The 17,136-nt window shown below is 44.2% G+C and overlaps 1 protein-coding gene and 2 pseudogenes across 1 annotated transcript; 2 read left to right on the top strand and 1 right to left on the bottom strand.

Moving 5' to 3' along the window:
* Window positions 1–243: 243 nt before the first annotated feature.
* On the top strand, window positions 244–2,742 carry LOC147428824 (uncharacterized; annotated as a pseudogene).
* Window positions 2,743–9,861: 7,119 nt separating this feature from the next.
* On the bottom strand, window positions 9,862–10,906 carry LOC147428823 (uncharacterized; annotated as a pseudogene).
* A 4,947-nt stretch (window positions 10,907–15,853) lies between these two features.
* LOC147428822 (uncharacterized) lies at window positions 15,854–16,345 on the top strand. Its single transcript, XM_086497547.1, has one exon. It carries the CDS (start codon window positions 15,854–15,856, stop codon window positions 16,343–16,345), a length of 492 nt encoding a protein of 163 aa, XP_086353673.1.
* Window positions 16,346–17,136: the final 791 nt, after the last annotated feature.

Below are 17,136 nucleotides of genomic sequence, written 5' to 3'. Positions count from 1 at the left end.
TGCGATCGACGGTGCGGAATTGGGGCGCGATCGGCGAGACGATCTGGATCGTCCGCGTGGCGGGGCCAGGCTCGGGGTAGGAGGTAAACCCAGGCGACGAATGTCGGGACGACGTGGCATCGGGCGGGTGACGTGGCCTCAAATAACGAGGTGCCACATGGATAAAGAGGCAGGTAGGTGGCCGGGGCGGCTTTCCGTGCGTGGACAATGATTGTCAATTAGGGCGTCGAAAGGGATTGCTTCATGCAAGGTGGGGTGGCGGGGTGGCGGGCCAGTTTCATATTTGAATTGGGGAAGGTCGTGCAACAGAGCAGGTGTAGGGGTAAACCCGGGCTTCTCAACAGGGGGGCAGGTGGGTGTTTTGTGTTGACGAAGATGCACACCTCCGCCAGTGGAGGGGCAGCGGTTGGGGGGCCTTGGGGGTGGGATCTGAATGGGTTGCTGCAATGAGAGCTTTGGGGAGCTTGATGGTGCTTGGAACGAGTACGGGGGGGGGGGCGGTTGGTGCTTCGGATGGAAACTCAAGTGATATGGATGAGGTGGAAGAGTTCTTTGAAGAGCATCAAAGCGGGTGTTCGGATGCATTTGCTTTTGCATCAACTAGATACTTTGCTTTTCATAGACAAACATACGGGCTTATGATAGCTTCTATCGAAAGTGGCCAAACGATTACCATAGGTGCTCTCAAAGCCCATGACAAACGAGGTGTGCTAGACTTGAAAAAATGGGCAAGAATGAGGGATTCACTCCACGTAATGGTTGACCAAGGTGGCTCTTCGCATCTTGTTATTGGGAATGGAAAGTTGATTGCATGTATAGAAGATTGGGAAAGCATTGTTTCCGCATGCCACTCAAACGACCATTTATGCTTGCGGGCAACGATGGCATCCATTGCATGTACATGGTGCACAAGTATTAGACAACATGGAATCCCACTTGCGTATGCGAAGGAGTTTTTGGACTTGTGTGTTTGTGCATCGTTGCCCGGGTTGGGGAAATTGGAGAGCCATGACACCACTTCCACAATTGCCCGGGTTTACAAGACAGACAAAAGAGTCCCAGCAAGGATGAAGGTGGTGTTGAGGAACATACAGCGCTGATGGATGATATTCAAAATGTGATCAACCCTATTGCCATCAAGCACAAGTCTAGATTGGTAGAGTGGCAATCATCGTAGTCGAGGGGCTTCATTCAACTTGTGTGTCATCGCAATGGGGAGGCACAAAGAAAGGGCCACGATCATCGAAGACTGTGCACATCAAAGAAGTGTGGATGCCCGTTTACTATCGTCATTCAATGCATCTATGATATAAAGGAAAGTGTAAGGATAAGGGTTCATGTTGGGCACAAAGGTCATGTGCCCGGATCATGTGAGGATCTTTATCACTTGCCGGTGCATCCTACTATGAGGAAACGATGCATGGAAGATTTGTTTGACGTTGGAACATGTCGCCATGTCGCAAAGATGAGTGTCTCCAAGGAGCTATTTCACTTCAATATGGCATTGCCGATAGAGCAAGTGTCACATAGATTCTTCATGATACCAAAGGAAATTCAAATGATGGCATATTAGCTCCAATCCGAAGGTAAATAAATCCCTGAATGTCTCCTTGCTGGGATAATCATAGGTTTGTATGGGCTTATCTGTCATGGTGCCTGGGTTTATTTTGGGATAGTGCCTGGGTTTATTTATTATTTTGCCTGGATTTATCTGCTAGATTCATTTAAGACTTGAGTTTAATTGACTGCTTTTGTTTAGGGAGGCTAGGAAGCGATGACTGGTCTTCAATGTACCAGGAGGCTCTAAAATTAAAAGAGCAAAACAAAGTTCTCTATTGTCAACCCTACAACCCGGATGCCTTCGATGAGATGGAAAGGCCATTCATACTCATTATTCAGGATGATTGGATGCTCGGCATGTGCTTGCGTTTCTCAACAAACAATGCTTGGGCAATAGACTCCACATTCAAAACAAATGTTTTTGGGATGCCACTCTATGCAGCCATATTGCCAAATCAAAATGGAATTGGTTTACCCTTGTGGTTTATGTTGTGCACACATGAGGTAGGAACATCTCAAGAAAGCATTGCTTTGCAAGTGACACTAAGCTTGTGTTCCACAGAATGAACAACATTCGCCCTCGAGCATTGGTAATTGACAAGCGTATGACTTCATTATTGGCCATCAATAAAGTTGTTCATGGTGATCAATCTTGTTGGGAGGTGGACAAAGATGGGACAACTCAACAAGTTGCATGTACTGTCTTGCTATGTTGGTTCCATACCAAGAAATCATGGGTCGAGCACTTGCTTCCACAGGTTTGTAATATGGTTTTGTATATGTGTACGTGGGTTTATCTGCGTGTTAGAGGTTTATCTGTTAGTGCTTGGGTTTATTTGTTAGTGCCTAGGTTTATTTGTCAGTGCTTGGGTTTATCTGTCTATGCTTGGATTTATTTGTTTGTGCCTAGGTTTAACTGTCAATGCCTGGATTTATTTGATGGTGCCTGGGTTTATCTGTCAGTGTCTAGGTTTATCTGTCAGTGCCTTGGTTTTTCTGTGTGAGAGCTTATCTGTGTGGGACCTGGGCTGATATGGGTGAACTATAGATTATCTCGTATATGTTTCTTGATATGCCTGCCCACTTTTTTTGCAGGCTCCTAAGGAGATGCGTGAAACCCTATATGCATCAATGGAAAATCTAATGCAATGTGGTACAGAGGACAACTTCGAGGCTCGGTAAGGCCAGTTGTTGATAGAATGTGAAGGCCACCCTAATATTGTAAGGTATATCTGCAATGGTTGGGCCGCAAAGACATGCATCTGGCGATGAATGTGGCCAAAATACGATCATTTATTTCCACATGGGCATGTGGACACTACCAATTTGGTCGAGTGACTATGGCAGTATGTGAAATACATGCTTCTAGATGCAAGGATCGATCGATCAGCCTTGGATTTATTGCATGCCCTGGTGGGTGATTCCAACACCGGGACACGAATGGGTGGCTCTGCTATCGAGTTCTTTCCTCAGAAGCAAGAGATTGGTACAATATTTTATTTTCATATTAATCATAGCAAAGGCAATGGGTTTTTCTATGACTGCCTAGTAGGATTATTCGTTTAAATGAAGACTTACATTTGTACCTGGGTTTATAGCATGGTATAGGTTTATATGGTTGCTTGGGTTTATCTATGTCTGGATTGCTTCTGAAGCTGATCACTGTATATTTTGTGTAGTTGACTCTGGAAAGCACAACATTTATGGAAATGATCGGCTGCAGACCACAAGACTTGCACGAGGTGAAGAAATCTTAAGGAGATATGCAAATGACCCATCGACGATTCAAGTTATCGATGAAGCTGCACTCTTATTTAAGGTCTTGAGCATGTCATCCACAGGGACATGGTATCAAGTTAGTATACAGTCGGCATATTGTGACTGCGCAGATTGGTTTAGCAACTGCAAGCATCTGTATGGAATGTGACTCATCTTAAGTGACTTCTTTTCTCATATTAGCCATATTATACCCATCATTGACACAGCCCGAGAGTTAGTGATGGAGCATGATCTTGAACAGTTTGAGGATACTACCATCGATGTAGAGCCTCCTCCAACACAAGTTTTGACCCAATGCATTGACGAGCTAAAAGCACTCTTGCACAACATTGAAGAGGGCATTCCATCATATAGTGACTCAAAGATCTTGTCATTGGTGGGGCAAGTGCAAGCAGCATATGTTGGCCTCTTTGCTCAAAGAGCACCCATGGAGATCGATTTGCCAAAGAAGGGAAGTGTAACACAAGTACAGGCACATGTAACTGCCACTTGACTTGGACCTAGGCCAGAAGGAGTAAATATGCAAATCACGGTGCCCACACGGCCAGCTAGACAACCGGGTGCTTTGCGACATAAGCATCAAAGGGACCGTAAGCGAGTTCGGTTTGCTTCGCAAAGGCGGGTTTAATGTCATCATTGTTGCACAAAGACTTTCTTGGTGGACGAGGGGGTCGATACATGCCACACTTGCAATGCATTGTTGCCTATGACTCCACGGCTAAGAGCTCAAGAAAAGCTAGGAGCATTGATAGGCCGACAAGCCTTGTTGTTTCATGGGTCTGATGCTTATGAATGCCTTGTTACATTCGTGGTATGCGGACCAAACAATGACGATGAGCATTTGTTTGATCTAAAGTTCAATGATAGGGAAACCATGCATGGAGAATTGGCATCAGCTCATCGAATTGTACTTTTATAAAACCCTGTAGTAAACATCTTCCTCTTGCCTTGCTGTTTTTCCTAGGTTTATCTGTATCCCATGTTTGGTTATTTGTACTATTTTTGGACCTCTCAATCACCTACCATATCTTTTCACGTGAAACTGAGCAGTAAACATCTGCCTCTTGCCTTGCTGTTTTGCCCGGGTTTATCTGTATCCATGTTTGGTTATTTGTACTATTCTTGGACCTCTCAATCACCTACCATCTCTTTTCACCTGAATAAGGCAAGTTTTAAACTTATTATTATGGTGGTAAAGGAGTGGACTATTCTTACTTTGTACAACTTGATAGGCTTTTTGTTTTTCTTTCAATCAACCTTATACCTGTTTTGGGTTTTTCTCAACCTATCGGCACTACTTCTTGTCTTGTGATGGAGAATTTTGACTCATTACCTTCCCTAAAATAATATTCAATACCCTTGCTTTATACACTTAATTCCATACCTATTTTAATTGACCATGGGCTACCTCTTTATGTGGCAGTTCATTCTTGATGCCCTCTTAGGATTGTATTTCTTGTGCAACTATTAGGTGTATAGTTTTTCTCTACTTTGATAGAGATTGCAGTGTCTATATAGTTAGATTTAAGTTATACAATAATAAATTTTTATGTTAATATTAGACTAATTAGGTTCAAACACACACACACACACACACACACACACACACACACACACACACAGAGAGAGAGAGAGAGAGAGAGAGAGAGAGAGAGACTATCAACATAGTTTAGTTGTAGAAATGTACGTGATGCAAGTGGAGAAGAGATTTGTCCTTCTAGTATGATTGTCTTATACTCTTGGCAGCATCTTCCTTTCCTCTTTCTACCATCATCATTGTGGTGATGACGGTGAGGATGATGGGACTGGTGACGAGGATGACGGCGGTGGAAGTGGCAAAGGGGACAGTGAGGATGGCGCCCAAGATGTTAGTAGTGATGAGGATGAGGCGCAAGAGATTTTATCTTCACCTGCTTGAGATTGTTTTGAGTGACTATGTCGTTTGTATGATTTTGTTTCACATACTTATCAGCTCTAACATGGAATGTGAACTTTTCATTCTCTCCTCGGCTTATGCTAGGTGGTTAAAACAATTTTATGTTACAAATTTTTTTGGATTGACATGTTATCCACGTTTACATGTTCGGATGTTAAATTAAGTCTACGTTTATGGATTGCCTGGGTTGATATGTGTAACGGGTTTACTTTATCGGTTATCAAAGTATGAACTTGCATCACATACTCATCAGCTTTAGCATGCAATGTGTTGGCTTTCCCTTCTCTCTCTTGGCTTAAGCTATGAAATTAATTTGCTTCATAGTTTGAATAGTGTGCCTTGGGTAGACATCCATGGTATGTGTGAAAGCTTGTGAAGTGCGTAGATTTTGTGGTTGTATTTGCAAGTTGTCATTCAAGTTGTATTTGCAAGCTGTGTTGTTTGGTATCATGGAAAATTTCACCATATGGTTTGAAAGCCTCTCTCTCTCTCTCTCTCTCTCTCTCTCTCTCTCTCTCTCTCTCTCTCACACACACACACACACACACACACACACACACACACACACACACACACACACACACACAGACACACACACGGAAACTCATCCAATGTTTTATGAGGCCTCATCGTGTTTTATGTTTTGGTCCGTTAGTCATGCATTTGGTTTTCCTTGGACAAGTTTCAAAAAAAACATTGACATTGCCATTGTTCCTAAGCTATTAGTAGTGGTAGTAGTATTAGTGCTCGTAGTGAAAATCCACAATGATGATGGTAGAAAGAGAAAAGGAAGATGCTGCCAAGAGTATAAGACAATCGTACTAGAAGGACAAATCTCTTCTCCACTTGTATCACGTACATTTCTACAACTAAACTATGTTAGTAGTCTCTCTCTCTCTCTCTCTCTCTCTCTCTCTCTCCCTGTGTGTGTGTGTGTGTGTGTGTGTGTGTGTGTGTGTGTGTTTTTGAACCTAATTAGTCTAATATTAACATAAAACATTATTATTGTATAACTTAAATCTAACTATATAGACACTGCAATCTCTATCAAAGTTGAGAAAAACTATACACCTAATAGTTGCACAAGAAATACAATCCTAAGAGGGCATCGAGAATGAACTGCCACATAAAGAGGTAGCCCATGGTCAATTAAAATAGGCATGGAATTAAGTGTATAAAGCAGAGGTATTGAAAATTATTTTAGGGAAGGTAATGAGTCAAAATTCTCCATCACAAGACAAGAAGTAGTGCCGATAGGTTGAGCAAAACCCAAAACAGGTATAAGGTTGATTGAAAGAAAAACAAAAAGCCTATCAAGTTGTACAAATTAAGAATAGTCCACTCCTTTACCACCATAATAATAAGTTTAAAACTTGCCTTATTCAGGTGAAAAGAGATGGTAGGTGATTGAGAGTTCATAGAATAGTACAAATAACCGAACATGGGATACAAATAAACCCGGGCAAAACAGCAGGACAAGAGGCAGATGTTTACTGCTCAGTTTCAGGTGAAAAGATATGGTAGGTGATTGAGAGGTCCAAAAATAGTACAAATAACCAAACATGGGATACAGATAAACCCGGGCAAAACAACAAGGCAAGAGGAAGATGTTTACTGCAGGGTTTTATAAAAGTACAATTCGATGAGTTGATGCCAATTCTCCATGCATGGTTTCCCTATCATTGAACTTCAGATCAAACAAACGCTCATCGTCATTGTTTGGCCCGCATACCACGAATGTAACAAGGCATTCATAAGCATCAGACCCATGAAACAACAAGGCTTGTCGGCCTATCAATGCTCCTAGCTTTTCTTGAGCTCTTAGCCGTGGAGTCATAGGCAACAATGCATTGCAAGTGTGGCATGTATCGACCCCCTCGTCCACCAAGAAAGTCTTTGTGCAACAATGATGACATTAAACCCGCCTTTGGGAAGCAAACCGAACTCGCTTACGGTCCCTTTGATGCTTATGTCGCAAAGCACCCGGTTGTCTAGCTGGCCGTGTGGGCACCGTGATTTGCATATTTACTCCTTCTGGCCTAGGTCCAAGTCAAGTGGCAGTTACATGTGCCTGTACTTGTGTTACACTTCCCTTCTTTGGCAAATCGATCTCCATGGGTGCTCTTTGAGCAAAGAGGCCAACATATGCTGCTCGCACTTGCCCCACCAATGACAAGATCTTTGAGTCACTATATGATGGAATTCCCTCTTCAATGTTGTGCAAGAGTGCTTTTAGCTCGTCAATGCATTGGGTCAAAACTTGTGTTGGAGGAGGCTCTACATCGATGGTAGTATCCTCAAACTGTTCAAGATCATGCTCCATCACTAACTCTCGGGCTGTGTCAATGATGGGTATAATATGGCTAATATGAGAAAAGAAGTCACTTAAGATGAGTCACATTCCATACAGATGCTTGCAGTTGCTAAACCAATCTGCGCAGTCACAATATACCGACTGTATACTAACTTGATACCATGTCCCTGTGGATGACATGCTCAAGACCTTAAATAAGAGTGCAGATTCATCGATAACTTGAATCGTCGATGGGTCATTTGCATATCTCCTTAAGATTTCTTCACCTCGTGCAAGTCTTGTGGTCTGCAGCCGATCATTTCCATAAATGTTGTGCTTTCCAGAGTCAACTACACAAAATATACAGTGATCAGCTTCAGAAGCAATCCAGACATAGATAAACCCAAGCAACCATATAAACCTATACCATACTATAAACCCAGGTACAAATGTAAGTCTTCATTTAAACGAATAATCCTACTAGGCAGTCATAGAAAAACCCATTGCCTTTGCTATGATTAATATGAAAATAAAATATTGTACCAATCTCTTGCTTCTGATGAAAGAACTCGATAGCAGAGCCACCCATTTGTGTCCCGGTGTTGGAATCACCGACCAGGGCATGCAATAAATCCAAGGCTGATTGATCGAATCCTGCATCTAGAAGCATGTATTTCACATACTGCCATAGTCACTCGACCAAATTGGTAGTGTCCACATGCCCATGTGGAAATAAATGATCGTATTTTGGCCACATTCATCGCCAGATGCATGTCTTTGCGGCCCAACCATTGCAGATATACCTTACAATATTAGGGTGGCCTTCACATTCTATCAACAACTGGCCTTACCGAGCCTCGAAGTTGTCCTCTGTACCACATTGCATTAGATTTTCCATTGATGCATATAGGGTTTCACGCATCTCCTTAGGAGCCTGCAAAAAAAGTGGGCAGGCATATCAAGAAACATATACGAGATAATCTATAGTTCACCCATATCAGCCCAGGTCCCACACAGATAAGCTCTCACACACAGAAAAACCAAGGCACTGACAGATAAACCTAGACACTGACAGATAAACCCAGGCACCATCAAATAAATCCAGGCATTGACAGTTAAACCTAGGCACAAACAAATAAATCCAAGCATAGACAGATAAACCCAAGCACTGACAAATAAACCTAGGCACTAACAAATAAACCCAAGCACTAACAGATAAACCTCTAACACACAGATAAACCCACGTACACATATACAAAACCATATTACAAACCTGTGGAAGCTAGAGCTCCACCCATGCTTTCTTGGTATGGAACCAACATAGCAAGACAGTAAATGCAACTTGTTGAGTTGTCCCATCTTTGTCCACCTCTCAACAAGATTGATCAGCATGAACAACTTTATTGATGGCCAATAATGAAGTCATACACTTGTCAATCACCAATGCTCGAGGGCGAATGTTGTTCATTCTGTGGAACACAAGCCTTAGTGTCACTTGCAAAGCAATGCTTTCTTGAGATGTTCCTACCTCATGTGTGCACAACATAAACCACAAGGGTAAACCAATTCCATTTTGATTTGGCAATACAACTGCATAGAGTGGCATCCCAAAAACATTTGTTTTGAATGTGGAGTCTATTGCCCAAGCATTGTTTGTTGAGAAACGCAAGCACATGCCGAGCATCCAATCATCTTGAATAATGAGTATGAATGGCCTTTCCATCTCATCGAAGGCATCCGGGTTGTAGAGTTGACAATAGAGAACTTTGTTTTTCTCTTTTAATTTTAGAGCCTCCTGGTACATTGAAGACCAGTCATCGCTTCCTAGCCTCCCTAAACAAAAGCAGTCAATTAAACTCAAGTCTTAAATGAATCTAGCAGATAAACCCAAGGAAAATAATAAATAAATCCAGGCACTACCACAAAATAAACCCAGGAACCATGACAGATAAGCCCATACAAACCTATGATTATCCCAGAAAGGAGACATTCAGGGCTTTATTTACCTTCGGATTGGAGTTGATATGCCATCATTTGAATTTCCTTTGGTATTATGAAGAATCTATGTGACACTTGCTCTATTGGTAATGCCATATTGAAGTGAAATAGCTCCTTGGAGACACTCATCTTTGCGACATGGAGACATGTTCCAACGTTTCCTCACAGTAGGATGCACCGACAAGTGATAAAGATCCTCACATGATCCCGGCACATGACCTTTGTGCCTAACATGAACCCTTATCCTTACACTTTCCTTTATATCATAGACGTGTTGAATGACGATAGTAAACGGTCATCCACAGTGCTTTGATGTGCGCAGTCTTCGATGATCGTGGCCCTTTCTTCGTGCCTCCCCATTGCGATGACACATAAGTTGAATGAAGCCCCTTGACGACGATGATTTCCGCTCTACCAATTTAGCCTTGTGCTTGATGGCAATAGCGTTGATCAAAATTTCATCCATCAGTGCTGTATGTTCCTCAACACTACCTTCCTCCTTGTCAGGACTCTTTTGTCTGTCTTGTAAACCCAGGCAATTTTCTGTGGAAGTGGTGTCATGGCTCTCCAATTCCCCCAACCCGGGCAACGATGCACAAACATACAAGTCCAAAAACTCCTTCACATAAGCAAGTGGGATTCCATGCTGTCTAATACTTGTGCACCATGTACATGCAATGGATGCCATCGTTGCCCGCAAGCATAAATGGTCGTTTGAGTGGCATGCGGAAACAATGCTTTCCCAATCTTCTATACATGCAATCAACTTTCCATTCCCAATAACAAGACGCGAAGAGCCACCTTGGTCAACCATTACATGGAGTGAATCCCTCATTCTTGCCCATTTTTTCAAGTCTAGCACACCTCGCTTGTCATGGTCTTTGAGAGGACTTATGGTAATCGTTTGGCCACTTTCGATTGAAGCTATCATAAGCCCGTATGTTTGTCTATCAAAAGCAAAGTACCTAGTTGATGCAAAAGCAAACGCATCCAAACACCCACTTTGATGCTCTTTAAAGAACTCTTCCACCTCATCCATATCACTTGAGTTTCCATTTGAAGCGCCAACCGCCCCCCCCTCGGACTCGTTCCAAGCACCATCAAGCTCCCCAAAGCTCTCATTGCCTTGTAGCTGCAAGAGCAACCCATTCAGATCCCACCTCCAAGGCCCCCTAACCGCTGCCCCTCCACTGGCGGAGGCGTGCATCTTCGTCAACACAAAACACCCGCCTGCCCCCCCTGTTCAGAAGCCCGTGTTTACCCCTACACCTGCTCTGTTGCACGACCTTCCCCAATTCAAATATGAAACTGGCCCGCCACCGCGTCACCCCACCTTGCATGAAGCAATCCCTTTCGGCGCCCTAACTGACAGTCATTGTCCGCGCACAAAAAGACGCCCTGGCCACCCACCTACCCCTTTATCCATGTGGCACCTCGTCGCCTGAGGCCACGTCACCCGCCCGGCATCACGTCGTCCTGTCATTCATCACCGGGGTTTACCTCCTACCCCGAGCACCGTCGATCCCATGAACGAGCTTCTTAAATGTGCATGTGAATATAGTCCTGAGGATCGCCATTGGCCAACTTGGTGTGAGTGACGAGTCGCTGAACACTCCTCAATGCGACTGTTTCACGACTCTTTCGAAGTTCAGACTCCAGAGTCCAGAGTTCTTTTGTACTGTAGACTGTACACGAGTCTAGTACACCGAGTCCCTACACAGACTCCAGAGCTCCTTTCCAGAATCTACTCAACGCCACTTTTTGACCTGCCCAAAGGGTTAAGTACTAAGGCCATATTGACGTGTTCCCTTTTTGCTAATGAAAAAGGGAAGAATTTTTTTTTATATATTCAATTTTTTGATCGGATGATGTGAGTAGAAGATACTCATTGCAAGGACACCGTTGAATGAAAAAGGATGAATTTATTTACAAAAATGTAAAATTATTTTATTGGTTAGAGTGAATAAGATACACCATTACAGCAATGAAAATACTTATTGATTTGTGACCAGGGAGTGGAGAGGAGAGAGAGTGGAGGGTTTCGCCTGTGTTCTGTTTAGTGATGGCTTAGTCTCGCCAAATCTCTCTCGTGCCTGCCCTGACAAGGCAGGATGTTTGCCTCTTCATCTTTCCCTCACCACCGCCCCCCGTTACCCTTGCATGCAAACTCCTCGAGTGCATGGGATGCAGCGAACCCCCTCCCCCATCGTATGACTCTGCTGCTTCCCAATGTCCCATCCATCCAGTTGGTAGTCTCAAGTCCTCCACAGCCTCAGGTCCTCTCAAACACGGACCCACTTATTGCAAATGTTCTCCCTCCTGCGTTTGCTGAAAAGCTCATGCAAGCACTCTCTGCTCGTCAACAGCTGTTGTAGAACAAGTCCACTGTCCCCGATGGAGCAGAAGCTTTCCGATGTTCATCACGGAGAGATAACAAGCCTGCTGGAGCTACTCCCCGATTCAGCTTATGTCTCCCCCCCCCCCCCCCCCCCCCCCCAGACCCTCAATCTAGAGACCGTACAGGCAACGCTCAAGCTAGCAAAGGGCAACCTTCAAAAGGTAAGCCTTCAGTCATTCTGCCTTCTGTTCAAATCAGAAAAGTGGAAAGGGACCTTGAGAGTCGAGCCATTATTGACCTCTTAGCTGGTCCTCGCTCCTCGGTGGACATGTTGAAAGCCTGGGTGAAGCAACAGTGGTCAGCCAGAGGACTAGAAGTGGAACCATTAAATGTCTACCTAAAAACCACTTTTTCTTTGTTTTCAGATAGCCTGAGATGGCATTCCAAGCCCTGAGCCACGGGCAATGGGTCATCCGTAATTCCCCGCTTTGTCTGTTCCGTTGGAACAAGTCCTTCAACCCAGAAACGTCGGCTTCGAGGAACTACCCAATGTGGGTAGAATTCCACAATCTACCCATGCACCTCCACAACCACCTTGGACTCATTGCAAGGACGTTAGGTAAAGTTGTAGGAGGCAGACTGAGACATGACTTCTACAACCCTGCCTGGCACCCTCAAGTCCTTGTGGAGATGGACATTTCCAAACCCGACCTGCTCCCTTCTTCTATTGAAATCTGCATTGATGATGGTGAGGTGCTTGAGCAAGCCATTGAATATAAGTACCTACCTGACACCTAATTCCTCTGCGGAAAGTGAGGTCACTTTGCGAGGGAGTGCCCAATTATGGCACCTCCCAAGGCCTCTCCAATCCCCCCTCAACCCCCTTTTGACTTGCCCCCTAAGGACGATGATGTTGCTGAGCCAGAGGGTGCCCAGAGCAAGAACAAAGGCAAGGCCCACCAGCCGCACAACAAGTCTGCCTCGGCTAAGGGACAGGGGTCAAAGGGCAAATCTACCCATCATAACCAATTTGCTATTCTCTCCCGGATTTAGGACTATGTTGATTCGGATTCAAAAGATTCAGGGGAATGCATTCCTCCCACCCAAGTGCAGGAACCCGCTCCAGCTTCCAGGTTAGAAGCCGAAGTCAACTTAATGGATAACCAGCACTTGCCAGACCTTAACAAAGAAAACATGGCAGTTGGTGAGGTCGCGCCCTAGCCCTAGACTCTTCTTGTCCCTCCCCCATGGAGGTTCTCAAGGATAATAAAAGGAACCATGCTAGTGTGGCACAGACCCCACCTCAGCCAGCAGGGAAAGTCTAAAGAGGTGCTAAATGAAAGTTTTATCTTGGAATGTGAAGGGGATTTTAGCTCCCAACAAATGCAGGAAAATTGCTTCGTGGCTTCGGCATAATCCGCTCGATTTTTTGATTCTCCAAGAAGTGAAAGATGTTGGTGCTGACCTTACCAAGGCCTTAGAAAGTATTTCCAAGTGCCATTTTTGGCTTCATGATACACATCCCCAAGGTTCAGGTGGTTGTGTTTTAGGTATTCCTAAGGAGTTTAAGCATGTCAACTTGTCTCCCCAAGTCGACCTAAATTGGTGCTCAGTAGATCTTCCCCTCCCCTTCACTACAAGACTTGTAGGAATATATGCTAGAGGCTCTGTCTCCGATCGAATCAAGATATGGGAAGCTCTAGCTACCTTCCAAGAACCCCTCATCATTGTTGGAGACTTTAATATGGTCGAGTCTTTGGAGGACCGGTTTCTCTCTAAAGGCACTATTTTGAGAGGGGCAGAGCAAGCAGCTTGGGAGAAGCTCATGCAAGAGCATCATCTGTGGGATGTAGGAACTCTGGGAGAGTTCACATGGCAGAATTATAGTAGAGGAGAGCTCTCAAGAAAAGCTCGGTTGGATAGGGGTTATGTCAGCACCTCTGTTGCCAACTCCTTCTCGAGGGTTAAAGCCAAGCCTCGGTATAACACTTGTATCTCTGATCATTATCCCTTGGTTCTTACCTTGGATGACAAGGAATCAAAGGTTAGAAACAGTTGGTTTCACCACATGGACCCGGGATTATTCAAACTTCCTGTAGTTCAGGAAACCCTCCAATCCATCTAGTCCAATGCCTTTAAAGCTAATCGCTCTCCTGCAAGAGCTTGGAGCAGGGCTATGCAGGAAACACAAAAGAAATTAATTCTATTTAGAAAAGAGGTCACTCTTATCCGCAAAAAGAGAAGGGACGGAATATATGAAGAACTGGCCAATCTGGAAGTTTCTCCCCCTTCTCCCGAAGCTCAGAATCTCATCTCAACCATGCGTAGTCAAATACGACATGAGGAAGATGTTTTGTTTCATCACTCCTCGGCATTCTTTAAGCAGTGGTGGGCGGGCAAAGCGGACAGACCCATCAAGGAAATGTTTAAGTCTTTGCGCAAGAAGAATGCCAAAGAATGCATCCCCTACTTCCAAGCTCCTTCCCTATTGAGTGATGCCCAGAATCTTGAATTTGTAAGAAATCACTTTGCCTCTTTGTTCAGTCCTCCAGAATCCCTCTCTCTAGAGGCTACTAAAGCTCGCATTGAAATGCTCGCCTACAGAACCAAGGTCATTTCGGACCAGGAGGCTGCTGCTGTGGAATCCCCTTTATCTCTCTCTGACATTTACCAAGCTATAGAAAATATGAAACCTAATAAAACCCCAGGTTTGGATGGGCTCCCCTCGGAGTTCTACCAACAGTTTAAAGAACTACTGGCTCCCTACTTACTTGCAGTTTGGGAAGAATCTCTGGTACATAAGGCCCTCCCTTGTTCTATTAATACAAGATTCATTAAGTTATTGCATATGAGAGGGGCCAAGGACGACCTGGCCAACTGGCAACCTTTGACCATGCTCAACACAGCCTACAAGGTGTTTGCTAAGGCGGTTGCTAATCGGATATGTATTCTTCTCATGAAATGGATCTCTAAGGAACAAAAAGGTTTTATAAAAGGTCGAAAGCTTGTTGAGGCAGTCATCTCCCTGTGGGAAGGGTTCGATTGAGCATGCTACTGAGTCGGGCCAAAATTTTGTGTTTGTTAAGATTGATTTTGACAAAGCCTATGATAGGCTTGAGTGGTCTTTTATTCTTAGATGTTTGGAAGCCATGGGCTTTGGTAGTAGAATGATCTTGTTTATCCAGACTCTCATGGGGAATGCAAGAGCCCGAGTGTCTCTCAATGGTGGTCTATCGGATGTGTTTGATCTGGCCAGATCTGTCAAGCAAGGTTGTCCATTGGCTCCTCTTTTATTCGCAATTTTTCTGCTGACTCCCTCAATTGTCTAGTCAAGGATAGGATGGCTAAGGGCTTGATCAAAGGGATCTCCTTGCCGGATTCTGATGTTCAACAGTGTCTCTCCCAGTTTGCGGATGACACAAACGCTTTATTAGCAAGTCATGACTCCACTCTTGCTGAATTCTGGGCAGTCATGAAAATGTTTTTCTTAGCTTCTAGCTCTTAGGTGAATCATAACAAAATTGGAGTGTTTTCTCACCACCTCCTTCCCGATTGGATCTCCCAGACAGGTTGCAAACTCCTCCAAGAAGGAGAAATCTTCAGATTTTTAGGTATCCCCGTGGGATTTGGGGTCTCTCTCAAGGCTCGGTGGGATTGGGTATGCAACAAGTTTCAATCTAAGCTTAACAAATGGATTGGTTTTCAACACTCCCTGGCTGGCAAAGTCGTGGTTATTAATCACTTTCTTAATGCGTATGTTTTATTTTTCTTTGGTTGCTGGAGACCAGCTGATTGCCATCTGTTGAGGATTTCTAAAATCTGTCGGAACTTCTTGTGGGTTGGGGATCCCTTTGCTAGAAAGAATGCCAAAGTCTCGTGGGATACATGTACCCTTCCCAGGAATGTAGGGGGTTTGGGAGTACAGAATCTCAATCTCATTGCTGACAAGATGGGGGTTAAGCTGGTGGTATCAGCTCTTCATCAACCTAATGAGGAATGGGCTAAAATCTTATTCAGGAAACTCAATAAGTTTCATCTTGCAGAAGTAAAAGGCTGGAGTCATCTCCCACCCATGGTCATATTTTTCGATAAACAAAGCGTCCTCTCGGTTGGTTTTGACCTTTTGAGGTCTATCATGCAAGCCTGTAACAGGCACAGAGCTTGTCTCCTTCGTAATCCTCTCTCCAAGCACATATTCTCAGTTCCCATGAACGACTCCATTTGGTGGTCTGGGCTGGATATTCCTCCTATCCCTTCTACTTCCATTAGGAGAGCTCTGGTCCTCCACAAGAAAGGCCTGAAAACTTGGTCTCAGCTATGGGACCCCGGCTCTCATTCTTGGAAAAGTGACATTGACCTCTCCCTTCACTTCAAAGTTAAGCCTTGTGACATTCCACTTATTCGCTCCAGAATAAGGCTCTTTCCTCCTGAGTTGAGCTAGACCCTGCAAACTCCCATTCCCCTGGATCTCAGAGCGGTTACTTGGGTGGGAAGGTTTAAACTCCATAATTCGGTTTGGCACAGAGATAAGGCAGCCTCTTCTCTCCATTCTGTTCTAAACAAAAGATGGAAAGTCAATTATACAAGTAATCAATGGAAGTTCAAATTTAGGAATATCTGGTCCTCTGCCATAGAACCCAAAAAATATGTCCTTCTTTGGCTGATTCTCCATAAGGCCTTGTGGACTGGGAAGAAGGCTCTTCGTGTCTATGTCAGCACAGGTCTTTGCTGTAGATGTAAGTGTGTTGTGGAGGACATTGGCCATCTTTTTCTGCTTTGTCCTGAAAACAGGAAGCTTCTGGCTCCCCTCATTAGCTCCTTGGGCTTCTCTCCATCATGGAAACAGTTTCTTCTCTGTGATTATTCTGGGGTGCTATTTATTTTTTGGAACAAAGCCAGAGCAGGGTTCCTTTGGCTTATCTGGCGTCAACGGAATTGTATAATGTATGAAGTTGCTTACCATACCCCAAGTCTGAAAAACCTTCTTTCATCTATTATTGTGCAGGACCTGCAGATTAATAAAGATCAAGTCATCCTATATCGGACTAAGAAGGATATTCTAAAGGATTCAAAATATTTCTATGATTGAGCTCATGGCTGGGGATCCGGAGGTCAAGAGTTTGAAGATAGGATGTATACACGGGATGACTGGGAGAAATTAAAGAACTGGATAGCGAGCTTGACCAACTGGAGGAAAGGATCACTGAGGGTCATTATTAGTTGGAAAAGCTC

The sequence above is a fragment of the Adiantum capillus-veneris genome, chromosome 23 (genome assembly GCF_014529385.1).
Source record: "Adiantum capillus-veneris isolate H3 chromosome 23, ASM1452938v2, whole genome shotgun sequence".
NCBI lineage: Eukaryota > Viridiplantae > Streptophyta > Polypodiopsida > Polypodiales > Pteridaceae > Adiantum > Adiantum capillus-veneris.
This window is presented reverse-complemented; position numbering and strand designations above follow the sequence as displayed.